This window comes from Equus przewalskii, chromosome 22, assembly GCF_037783145.1.
Source record: "Equus przewalskii isolate Varuska chromosome 22, EquPr2, whole genome shotgun sequence".
Lineage (NCBI taxonomy): Eukaryota > Metazoa > Chordata > Mammalia > Perissodactyla > Equidae > Equus > Equus przewalskii.
In genome coordinates this window covers 18,850,492-18,862,886 of record NC_091852.1, presented here as the reverse complement: position 1 = coordinate 18,862,886, position 12,395 = coordinate 18,850,492, and the positions used below count along the sequence as shown (strand labels likewise).

The 12,395-nt window shown below is 35.8% G+C and overlaps 1 protein-coding gene and 1 long non-coding RNA gene across 9 annotated transcripts in view; one reads left to right on the top strand and one right to left on the bottom strand.

Moving 5' to 3' along the window:
- The window catches only part of LOC139078687 (uncharacterized), a 110,841-nt gene that overhangs the window by 24,318 nt on the left and 74,128 nt on the right, over positions 1-12,395 (bottom strand). The gene's annotated exons all lie outside the window — the stretch shown is intronic.
- Positions 1-12,395, top strand: part of SMC5 (structural maintenance of chromosomes 5) — an 82,213-nt gene that overhangs the window by 30,154 nt on the left and 39,664 nt on the right. For all 8 annotated transcript variants that reach the window (XR_011531704.1, XR_011531705.1, XR_548638.2 and 5 more), the window contains exon 9: positions 10,313-10,568. Coding sequence is in view for 2 of the 8 variants with exons in the window: in XM_008543753.2 (XP_008541975.2) it covers positions 10,313-10,568 (256 nt within the window). In the remaining 6 variants the exon portion in view is untranslated. The remainder of the gene's footprint in view (positions 1-10,312; positions 10,569-12,395) is intronic.

The window sequence follows — 12,395 nt, the reverse complement described above, 5'->3', positions numbered from 1 at the left end:
GTTTTACATATATTCAAAAAGAATGTGAATTCTGTCTTTAGGTGTAGTTTTATGTATATGTATAGCAGGCTTACTGTAATTATATTATCCGATGTTCTACTTCCTTATTTTTTTTCCCTACTTGACTTAGCCATTCTTAAAGTGTCAGTAGCTCCTTCTGTGAGGATAGATTTGTCTATTTTTCCTTCTAATTATGTTCTTGCTTCCCAGGTTTTAAAGCTTTATTGTTTTGTACTACTTGTGTCATGTTTTGATTTATTTTATCTGCTGTAGATAATAGATCCTGGGTTTTGTTTTGTAATTTTTTTTTTCAATTTGGTGTGACACACTTTTTAATATAGTGAAGGAGCTTAACCAGTTCACTTTTACCGTTGTTTTCTGTTTACTATTGTTTTTGTTTGATTCCTCCTGCTTCCCTTTCTACTTTCCGTTGCTGTTGATCAAGGTTTTCTTAAGTTATATATTCTAAGCCTATTCTACTCATTACTCTTAAAGTTTAAATAACAAAAAAGTTAATCAGTGTTTTTTTCTTCCGCTTAATTAAGATGAAAATCTTAGCAAGCTTTTATTTTCTGTTCCTCCACTCCATGTCAATGTCATCAGAAATTTTACTTGTCAGTTATTTAAAATGTATTTTTTACTGTCTGTATTTATTTAGACTTAATAATATGTTTTATTGGCTTATTTGATCATATTACTTCTTATATTACACTTCTGGCTCCCTCTTTTGAGGAGGTACAGATTTTTTTTTTCTTCCTGGATATATTCTATAGGTGTTTTACACAGGTTCTTTGGGTGATGAACTTTCTGAGTCCTTGTATGTTGGAAAGTATCTTTTCTACTCTTCACTCTGGAATATTAACATGGCTGGATATTGAATTCTAAATTACAAATTATTTTTTCTCAACACTTTGACAATCCTGCCCCAGTGTCCTCTTGGGTTCCTGAGAAGTAGCAGCTATGAGAGGTAGGCAGAGACTATTTTGGATAGATCCTTGAAGAAAAAAGAAAGGAAATTGAATTTGATTTTAGCTGCAACGAGAATCTATGAGAGGAAGTTTTTAAGCCAGCGAGAAAAGTATTTCATATATATTTTTAAAGCACTCTGGACTGCCTTAAGAAGAATGGACTGTATGGGGCAAAAATAAAAGCCAAGAGTTTAGTTAGGAGGCTGTTGCAGTAGTCTAGGCGAGAGAGAATGGTGGCTTGAACTAGGGTGGTAGCAGTTGATAAACAACTTTAGAAAATTAACCAACACAATTTGCTCAGGGAGTAGATAATAAAGATTATGGGAAAATCAGACATCACATCCAACTCTTTGACTTCACAATTGATGGATAGTAGTGCCTTCTACTGACTTAAGGATTGCTAGGAAAGGGGAAATAAAGAGTTCTGTTTGATTATGTAAAGTTCCATTCTTTTACTTTAAACCTATTTATGTCTTCAAATCTAAAATATATTTCTTGTAAACTGTACAGCCATGCACTGCATAATTATGGTCTGGTCAACGATGGACCGCATATATGACGGTGGTCCCATGAGATTAGTACCATATAGCCTAGGTGTGTAGTGAACTATACCATCTAGGTTTAAGTACATTCTGTGATGTTCACACAACGATGAAATCACCTAATGACACATTTCTCAGAATGTATCTCTGTTGTTAAGCGATACATGACTGTATATAGTTGGATCATAGTCTTTTTTCCATTCTGCCTATTTCTGCCTTTTAATTGGAGTGTTTAATCTATTTGTATTTGATGTAAATACTAACAAGGTAGGATTTATATGTGCCATTTTGCTAATTTGTTTTCAGTATGTCCTATGACTTTTTTGTTCCTCCATTGTTGCCTTCTTTTGTGTTAAATGTTTTCTGTTGTACCATTTTAATTCCCCTGTTTCTTTTACTGTGTATTTTTTGAGCTATTTTCTTAGTGGTTGCCTTTAGAGTTATAATTAACATTATAAGTTATAATAATCTAGTTCATATTAATACCAACTTAATTTCAGTAGTGTGCAAAACTTTGCTCTCATATATCTCCATTCTCTTCTTCCTCCTTTGTGCTGTTATTATCTTGCAAATTATCTTTTTAATCAGTATAAGCCTATCAGCACAGTTTTATAATTATTTCTTTATACAGTTTTGTTTTTGTAACAGTAGTTGTTTGATTCTCTGACACATATGGAGTGTCCTACAATTCAATTCAATTTTGATACTACCCAGAATTAGAGCAGACTACAAGTTAAGGGTTCAGTCTCACAAGATAGCCCTTACTTCAGACACCAGTCTCAAGTCCCCAGGCTACTTGGACTTTTGTCTGACTTGGCTACACATTCAGGGGTTCCCACAACCCCTCCTTTCAGGTTCAGAATTTGCTAAAACAACTCACAGAACTCAGGAAGACGTTATACTTAACAGTTACCAGTTTATTATAAAGGATACAACTAAAGAACAACAAAATGGAAGAGGTGCATAGGACAAGATAGAGGGAGTGGAGCGGCACAGAGCTTCCATTCCCTTCTGAGCACCTCACCTTCCCACCATATCAACATATTCCCTGACCCAGAAGCTCCATACCCTCATGGTTCAAGAGTTTTTATCGAAGTTTCATTTCATGGGCATGATTGATTAAATTCTTGGCTGTTGGTGATTGAACTCAAATCTCCAGTCCCTCTCTCCTCCTGGAGGGCAGGGGTTGGGGTTAAAAGTTCCAACCCTCTAATAATTTGATTGATTCTTTGGGCAACCAGTCTCTATCCTGAAGCTATCTAGAGGCCCTGCCAGGAATCATATTAGCATGAAATCAGGTATTGTCAAAAAGGGCTTGATGTGAATAACAAAAGACGTTCCTGTCACTCAGGAAATTCTAAGAGTTTTAAGAACTCTGGGCCAGGAACTGGGGACAAAGACCAAATGTATATTTCTGTTATGCTACAACAGTTGTCTTTTATATCAGATAGGAGAAAAGAAGAGTTATAGACAACAAATACGTTTTTACTATCTTTTATATTTACCTGTGTACAGGCGTACCTTGGAGATATTGCAGGTTGAGTTCCAGACCGCTGCAATAAAGTGTCACATGAATCTTTTGGTTTTCTAGTGCATATAAAAGTTATATTTACACTATACTGTAGTCTAAGTGTGCAGTAACATTATGTCTAAATAAGTAATGTACATAACTTAATTAAAAATCCTTTATTGCAAAAAAATGCTAATCATTATCTGAGCCTTCAGTGAATTATAATCTTTTTACTGGTAGAGGGTCTTGTGAAAAATGAAGTATCTGGAAAGTACAGTAAAGTGAAGCACAATAAAATAAGGTATACCTGTAGTTACCTTTACTGGTGCTTTTTATGTCTTTCTAGAGATTGAAGTTACTGTCTTGTGTCCTTTCATTTCGTCGTGAAAGACTTCTTTTAGTATTTCTTGTAGGGCAGGTCTTCTAGTGCCAAGTTCTGTCAGTTTTTGTTTATCTGGGAATGTCTTAAATTCTCCTTTGTTTTTGAAGGATAGTTTTGCTGCATATAGAAGTCTTGGTTTTCTTTCAGCACTTTGAATTTGAATATGACATCCCACTTCCTTCTGGCCTCCATGGTTTCTGATGAAGAATCAGCTGTTAATCTTATGAGGATCCCTTGTACATAATAAGCTACTTTTTTCTTGCTTTTGAAATTCTCTTTGTCTTTCAGAAGTTAACTGTGAAGTTTTTAGATGTGAATCTCCTTGAGTTTATCCTGCTTGGAATTAATTGAGCTTCTTGGATGTGCAGATTAATGTCTTTATAAAAGTTGGGATGCTTTTGGTCATTATTTCTTTAAATATTCTTCCTGCCGCTTTCTTTCTCTTCTCTCCTGAAACTCCTATTATGCGTGTTTTGATGTACTTGATGACGTCGTGCATTCTCTTCATTTTTCTTCATTTTTTTTCCTTTTCTGTTCTTCAGACTAGATAATCTCAATTGACGTATCTTCAGGTTTCCTTATTCTATATTTTGCCTGTTGAGATCTCCTGTTGAGCCCCAGTAGTGAATCTTTTATTTCAGTTATTGTACTTTTTAACTGCAGAATTCCTAGTTGGCGTTTTTTCATAATTTCTATCTCTATTGATGTTCTCTATTCAATGAGACATCATTCTCTTCCTTTCCTTTGTTCTTTAGACGTAGTTTCCTTTAGTTCATGAAGATTATAAATAGCTGTATTAAAATCTTTGTTTTTTAAGTCTATTACTCAGGTTCCTTGGGGACTTTTTCTTTCGACTGCTTTTTTTTCCTATTATGGGCCATACTTTCTCGTTTCATTGAATGTGTTGTAATTTTCTGTTAAAATTGGACAGTTTGAATAGCACGATGTGGCAACTCAGAAATCAGTCATTTTCCTCTCCCCTAGGCTTGTTGTTGCTGGGTTATTTTTTTTTTGTTACTTTCCTAATTAATTCTATGAAGTCTGTATTTGTTGTATGTGACTACTGAACTCTCTGCTTGGTTAGATTAGTGGTCAGCTAATTCGACAGATATTTCTTAAAATGACTGGAACCAGTCTGTCTCTCAGTTTTTGCTGAAGATGTCTGCATGCATGTTCGGTCACACCAACACAGCTGGACAGTGTTTTCACTTTCCACCAAGATTCAGTCATTTTTTGTGAGTAAATGCTCCCTGAATTGTTGAACACTTTGGTTAATTTCCACTGCTAGTTCACAACTCTCTTTTGACCTTCACTTCCTGTTTGTACAGAGTGTCAAAGTGAAACAGTCTTTGCACAGAGGCTCTGTGAGAGCTTAAGACCTCCTTGAGTCTTTCTGGAGCATGTGCACGGCCCTGGGCATGTACACAGTCCTACTCATGCATGTGGCCTTTTAGAGTCCCAGGAGCTTCCAGAGCCTCCTGTGGGTTTCTTATTCTCCAGCTTTTCCTTTTAAGTTTTTTGGTTAGCTTATTGTTTGTCTCAGCCCTTATTCCTCAGCAGCTAGCTGTGGTGCTGAACAGTTGCCACTGATTGTTCTTTGACAGATGCCTCCAGGGAAAAGAGTGTTTTGCAGTGAGCAGGCTCTGGAGTCAGGTCAAATAAAGACAAGCCTTGCAAGTAAGATTTTCCAGGAAACTGCTAAATAATGACAGTTCTCTGAGAATGAGAATATGAAAGAGCCCTAATCCTGTTCTGACTTCTCCAGTGGCTGCTAGGCTGCTCATTTCACTATGATTGTGGGCTGTTGGTTTTCAAGGCTGCCATGGAACTGAGGAGAGGAGAGTGGGAATAGGGTGTATTAAAATGCCACAGAACTTGTTGATTTTACCAAGATTCACACATTTTTGTTAATAAACTCTCTGGGTTGTTGCAAGCCTTTGTTAAATTCCAGAGTTCTGAAAATATTAATTTTGACAATTTTTGTGAGTGTTTTCATTGCTTTTATGGTGGAGAGGATTTTCAGAGCTTCTTACTTTGCCATACCTCATAACATCCAAATATTTTCTGTATCTACAGAAAAATGTTGCTGGGATTTTTCATAAGAATTGCATTAAATGTGTATATCAATTTGGAGAGAATTGATACCTTTACCATGTTGAGTCTTCCAATCTATGAACATGACATGTCTCATTTATTTAGATCTTTCATTTCTTTCACCAGCATTGTGTAGGTTTCAGTATACGCAATCTCTTTGTGTTTTGTTGGATTACAGCTTAGTATTTCTCTTTGATTCCTTCAGGTTTTCTGCATAGGTAATCATTGTCATGTACAAATGGGGACAGTTTTATTTCTTATTTCTGATTTGTATGCCTTTTATTTCCTTTCTTGCCTTATTGCACTGGCTAGAACTTCTAGCACTGTGTTGAATAAGAATGGTAAGAGTGGACATCCTTGCCTTGATCCTGATCATAGGAGGAAAGCATTCAGTTTTTCACCATTAAGTATAATGTTAGCTGTAGGTTTTTTATAGATGGTCTTTATCAAGTTTAGGAAGTTATACTCTATTCCTATGTTTCTGAGAGTATTTATCATAAGTGAGTGTTGGAATTTTGTTAAATGCTTTTTCTGCATCTATTAATATGATCCTGTACATGTTCATCTTTATTTTGTTAATATGGTGGATTACATTGATTTTTGAATATCAAATCAAGTTTGCATCCCTGAAATAAACCCTGCTTGGTTGGGTGTATAAATATACAATTCATTTTACATATTGTTGAATTCTATTTGCTAACAGTTAAAGGATTTTTGTATCTGTATTCATGAAGGATATTCTGTAGTTTTCTTTTTTACTGTCTGCTTTTGCTATCAGAGTAATAACTAGCTTTATGAAAAAGCTAAGGTGTTCTCTTCTGTTTTTTGGAAGAGATGTGTAGAATTGGTGTTAATTCTTCTTTAAACATTCTAAATAATTCTCACATAACACTGGGTCTGGAGATTTCTTTTTTGGGAAGTTTTAAAATTACACATTCAATTTATTTGATGGTTATAGGGCTAGTCAAATAATCTCTCATTTTGGATGAGTTGTGGTAGTGTTTCTTGAGAAATTGGACCATTTTTTCTAAGTTTCCAATATATGTGTACATAAATTCTCTTATTATCCTTTTGATGTCTGTAATTTCCCTCTTATCGCTATGGCTGTGTCCCACAAATTTTAATACATTTATTTTAATTTTTGTTCTGTTTAATGTATTTTTTTTCACTATTCTTGAGATCATAATTTGTTTATCCACTCACCTGTTAATGAACATTTAGGTTTTTTCTGGTTTGGGGCTATTACCAGTAAAGCTTCCATGAGTATTCTTGTACAAGTTTTTGTATGAACACATGCTTTCATTTCTCTTGGATAATGATTATTAATATTTTATTGTAATTGATAAAAGTTGATTTGTTATGGCTTAGAATTTTTTGAAAAGTGGTTCTTCACCATATATAATTTGAGAAACACTGCTTGGAGTAGCCTTGGAGGTGTTAGATTTAGGTAGCTGCAAGGACTCTCCTTACATTGTACAAGATAAAGCAGAGTGAGTACACACGGAGGGAGAGGGATGGATTTGAAAACTAGAAAAGTAGTCTTATCAGAGTACTCTGATTTTAACTGTGCTGTTAATGAGGTGTGAGACAGGGTCATTAGCTGAGTGTGTAGAGGGCGTGCAGCAATAAAGGACTGAGGAAGGAGGAAAAGATACGAGCTCATCTCAGAATGAGAGCACACATCTATTAGAGAAATGCAGTAAGTTTGCCTGGTAGTTCTGAGTGCCTGTTTAAGTTTTGTGGTTGTGAATTTAAAGTCATATCTATTTTTGAGAGTTTCTCCAATTAGTTCAGTTGCTTACATATAGATAGATAGAAGGTGTATAATTAGGTTAAATAAGGACTGGGCTTTTTCCTGGCTAATGTGACATAGGAATGGTTGGAAGGTCAAGAGGTCTTTGTGGGGGAGTGGTTCTAGTGCTGGACTGTGAAACCTCACAGCAGGTTAAGGAAAGAAATGAAGGGGATGATGGTTTGTGAAGAAGGAATAGGGTCAGTGGATGGCAGGACCCCATGGGGTCAAAAGATAGTTGGAATAGGATATCATATTAAGTAAAATGGAAGGGAAGGAAATGGTGATCAAAGAGTAGGATTGTGGAAATACAGTTTTCAAAGGTGGTATGACTTTTGGTGATTTACGTGATTAGAGTATAACCATAGTAAAGTGGCTAAGGAGGGGTTTAGGAAAAGATGGTTCAAGTTGAAGAAGTCAAGGAACACAGAGGCCAAAGAGGTAGATTGATTTTCAGTTTGTGTGTTGAAGTCCCATGATTACCGAATAATAATGGAGAGGAAGAGAGTGAGTCAGATGCTCAAGTCATCAATGAATAAAAAGGGTGAGGAAGGATTTGAGAGAGAGAGTTAACATAACAACAAAGATAATGGGTGGCAAAGTCTGATCCCATGGTCTTCAAAAGAACTGAAGTGGGGCTCAGTTAATGGAAGAAGTAGTACAGTGGGGACTAATGAGGACATCTTCCCCAGCTCTGAGTCCTGAAGTACTCTGAAGGATTATGGCAGGAAAATGTCACCAACTTGAGAGGGCTCTAGTGAGAAGTGTCTTTCAGGAATAGCCAAGTTTTAGTTAGAACAAGAAGAGAGAACATTCAGAGAAATTGAAGATAAAGAGCAACATTGGGATGATATCCTAGTGAAGATGGGTGATCTAGGAAGCTTAGACTTACTGTGTTTGAGCTAAACATGGGTATGATGGGATTAGTTATAATAGTTTCATAGATGAAGATGGCAGATGAGTTAAAGTTAGAGCTCAGAAAACTTAGCTGGAAGGACAGGAACCATTGGGCTGTTTTTTAGTGTTTCAGGTCGATATCAGACAAAGACTTTCTCTTGATATAAGTTTCTTCAGCAGTGCCATGATTTTTCATAGCTTGGTGGTCTGTATTTTGCAAGGAGGGCAAATTCGTTAAATTTCCTGTCCTTTTTTGATGGATTTGGACTTCCTCATTTGTTTGGTGATTCTTAATTCTATACCTGTCTTCCCTGATATGCCTATTTTCCTGAATGCTTTGGACTTCATGGGTCTCCTGGCTGCACACTGTGGCTTCTTGTCTGCTTCCTTCTTTTAGGCCTATTGAACATTGTTAATTTTTTTTTCCCCTGAGGAAGATTAGCCCTAAGCTAACATCTGTTGCCAGTCTTCCTCTTTGTTTTGCTTGAGGAAGATTAACCCTGAGCTAACATCTGTGCCAGTCTTCCTCCACTTTATATGTGGGATGCCTCCACAGCATGGCTGACTGGTGGTATAGGCCTGTGCCCAGCATCCAAACCCATGAACCCAGGCTGCCAAAGTGGAGTGCACTGAACTTAACCACTATGTCATGGGGCTAGCCCCAAACATTGTTAATTTCTAATCACAGATATATATGTACCTTAATTTTTTCAAATTTTTTTTTCTCTCACTTTTACGTGTTTGGTATAGGAGAGGGAATTTTAGTATATGTTCAGTTCATTATCTTGACACCAACAAAGCTAAATTTTTAGAAAGGAAAAATTGTTACGAACCCAGATTTCCAACAGTAGGGAATGGAATAAATTGTTGTATATCCATATAACAGGATATTATACAAATATTCAGTTTTTGTTTTGCAAGGACATAGGGAATAATGAAAAACTTGTCAGTATGTTTTTAGTGATGTCATTTAGTAAAACATATGTTCTATAGATAGGTAGAGGTAGGCATTAAAATGTAAATGTTAAAGGACATTAAGATTATAAGTGATTTTTGTTATAAGTTTGTGTATTTTCCATAATTTTTATAATAAATGTTATTTTTATAATGGAGAGGGGGAGGGAGTAAATGGGACTTGGAAAGAACGTGACCTAATGCAATAAGCAAATTAGATGATGTTAACCTTATCTAATTTAATAGAAAATTCTATTTTTGTAAAATAGAAATTGAGTCTATAAGTGTATATTTGTCTGTGTATGTGTGTATGTCTTAAAGAAAATCTTAACTCTGTCTTAGGTAGACTGTGTATGATTTTGATGAAAATTCCACTGGCAACTTATATGATCTGGGTTTTTTTGAATAATTTACCCTGAATGTAAGTCAAGAAATCTAAATATACAGATTAAGGATTAAAATCTCACAATATTACTTTGAAGTATTAGTAGAAAATAATTTTATTGAAAGAAAGTAGTTTATTTTGGTTTAAAATTAATAGGGTGACATAATCTTCATCATCATTTCTATTATTACTACTGTATTGGAAGGCTATCATATATCATGTGACTATCTTAATTTCAGTCTTACGGTGTGTAGTATATATTTACTTTCTATAGGTATTTAGAAATCTGCTGATTGGCTTTATAAATATCTTGTATATTCAGTAAATAATGAGCACTAACTATATGCTAAGCACTGCTTTAGGTACTTGGGATATATTAGTGAACAAATAAAACAGAGATACAAGTAGTCTAGAAGGAGTAACAGTCTCTTTCTGGCAGGATAGCTGTTAGTGAGGAAAGCACCCATGTTCTTGGATTGTTTGCATTGCTTATTTATTTATTTTTGGTGAGAAAGTTTGGCCTGGAGCTAACATCTCTGCCAGTCTTCCTCTACATTGTATGTGGGATGCCGCCGCAGCGTAGCTTGATAAGTGGTGTCTAGGTCTGTGCCCAGGATCTGAGCCCATGAACCCCAGGCTGCCAAGCGGAGCATGCAGACTTACCCACTATGCCATGGGGCTGGCCTCAGATTGTTTGCATTTTTAAAACTATATGACTGTAAAACTATATTACTTATAAACCAAGAGAAAAAGCAATTTCCAGTACTAACTTACTTTTGTTTTATTAGATTGAGGAACTTCAGCAGGCTTTAACAGTAAAACGAAATGAAGAGCATGACCGGCAGCGGAGAATAAGTAATACCCGCAAAATGATAGAAGATCTGCAAAATGAACTGAAGACCACAGAAAACTGCGAGAATCTTCAACCCCAGATTGATGCCATTACAAATGATCTGAGACGAGTTCAAGACGAAAAGGCATTATGTGAAGGGGAGATAATTGATAAGCGAAGAGAGAAGGAAACTCTAGAGAAGGAAAAAAAGAGTAAGTTTTATTAAACTCAGGATGAAGAGATGTTTATAAAATGGAGATATACCTCTGTTAGTGGGCTTTCTTCTTCTCCTGATATTATGTCTCTAAATGTTCAAATCTCCTTATTGAGGAAGCTCAGCTCAGTTCTTCCAACTTAGTGCCTTAATTACCCATATCTGTCGTGTACCATGATTTGCCATTAGCTGGCCATTGTCTTATGTCAGATTATGGGAATTGATTTAATTCTCTAAAAATGCTTTGCTAATATTTTCTTTACAAAGTCACTCACTGTTATTTCTTAAATTGAACTTAAGCTCTTTATTTGTAACCTTAGAACCTTCTGTTAACTTTGCTCCTTGAAAACTGTCCAATTTCATCTTTGCTTTTCTTTCCTATAGACCTCATGGATAGATCTATAGCATTATTCAGAAAGAGGAAATCTTATATTCTGTCTGCTTAGTATATGACTAAGATCCATAAGAAAAAGAACCCACTTTTTATGTTTACCAAAGTACTAGGTGTGGTGGCCCAACCCTTTTCCAACTTCCAGACCCACTCTGAATAGTAAGCACTTTGAACTATTTCAGCAGTTTTTTCAAATAGTCCTTCATGTATCTTCATATTCTTTCACCACAGCTTGAGTAATCAATTTTAGACATTATATCTTTTTTCCCCCTCTCTTAAAGATTGGCACCTGAGCTAATGTCTGTTGTCAGTCTTCTTTTTTCTTTTTTTCCTTCTTCTTTTTCTCCCAAAACCCCCCATACATAGTTGTATATTCTAGTTGTAGGTCCTTGTTGTTGTGCTATGTGGGATGCCACTTCAGCATGGCTTAATGAGCAGTGGCATGTCTGTGCCCAGGATCTGAACCGGTGAAACCCTGGGCCGCCAAAGTGGAGCATGTGAACTTAACCACTTGGCCACAGGGCCAGCCCCTAGACATTACCTTTTGTTACTTTAGACATAGATTTAAGCTCATAACACCTCCTCTCCCTATTGTAATTCCTCAAATGGGATTATTATATTAATATTGGTTATTAATCATTAACATTTATTATAAGTACTATTTTTTTTTTTTTTTTGGTGAGGAAGATCGGCCATGAGCTAACATCCGTTGCCTATCTTCCTCTTTTTTTTTGGATTGAGGAAAATTGTCGCTGAACCAACGTCTGTGCCATTCTTCCTCTATTTTGTATGTGGGACGCCACCACATCATGGTTTGATAAGTGTTGTGTAGGTCTGTACCTGGCATCAAGACCCACAAAACCTGGGCCACCAAAGCAGAGCACACGAACTTCACCACTACACCACCGGGCTGGCTCTAGTACCATTCTTATATCTTTTTTTGTCGTTTAACAGTTGTTAATGTTGCTTGAATGCTTGCTTTATAAGCTAAAAATATTAGTCTCTCATTCTTCTTTTTTACTTTCCTCCCTTGTCACATTCTAAATTCTCTAATCTGTACTCCTTTTTTATTTTCAAGGCTGAAAACGTACTTTATTGAGAACCATAATTAATTTTTATGTGATCTGTTTATAGGTTAATTCTAAAAGCTGGAAATACTAAGTATTATTTATGTTATTACAGCAATGCAGCTTGTTCACAGCAGAGCCAAATAGTGCATTATCATCTAATTTCCTTTCATTGATAGCTTTTTTTAAAGGTTTTGATTTACCTTTTTTTAAAAAAACACTTGGTCTAGCATTTTCTTAAATTAAAAAAAAAAAACAAAAAGCTATCTTATCAGGCATTCCTTTGAGTTTTGGAGCCTTCCATCCTCCTCCTTCCATCCAAAGTGATTGTTCTTACGGCCTAGAGCATGGCTGTCATCTGGGATTT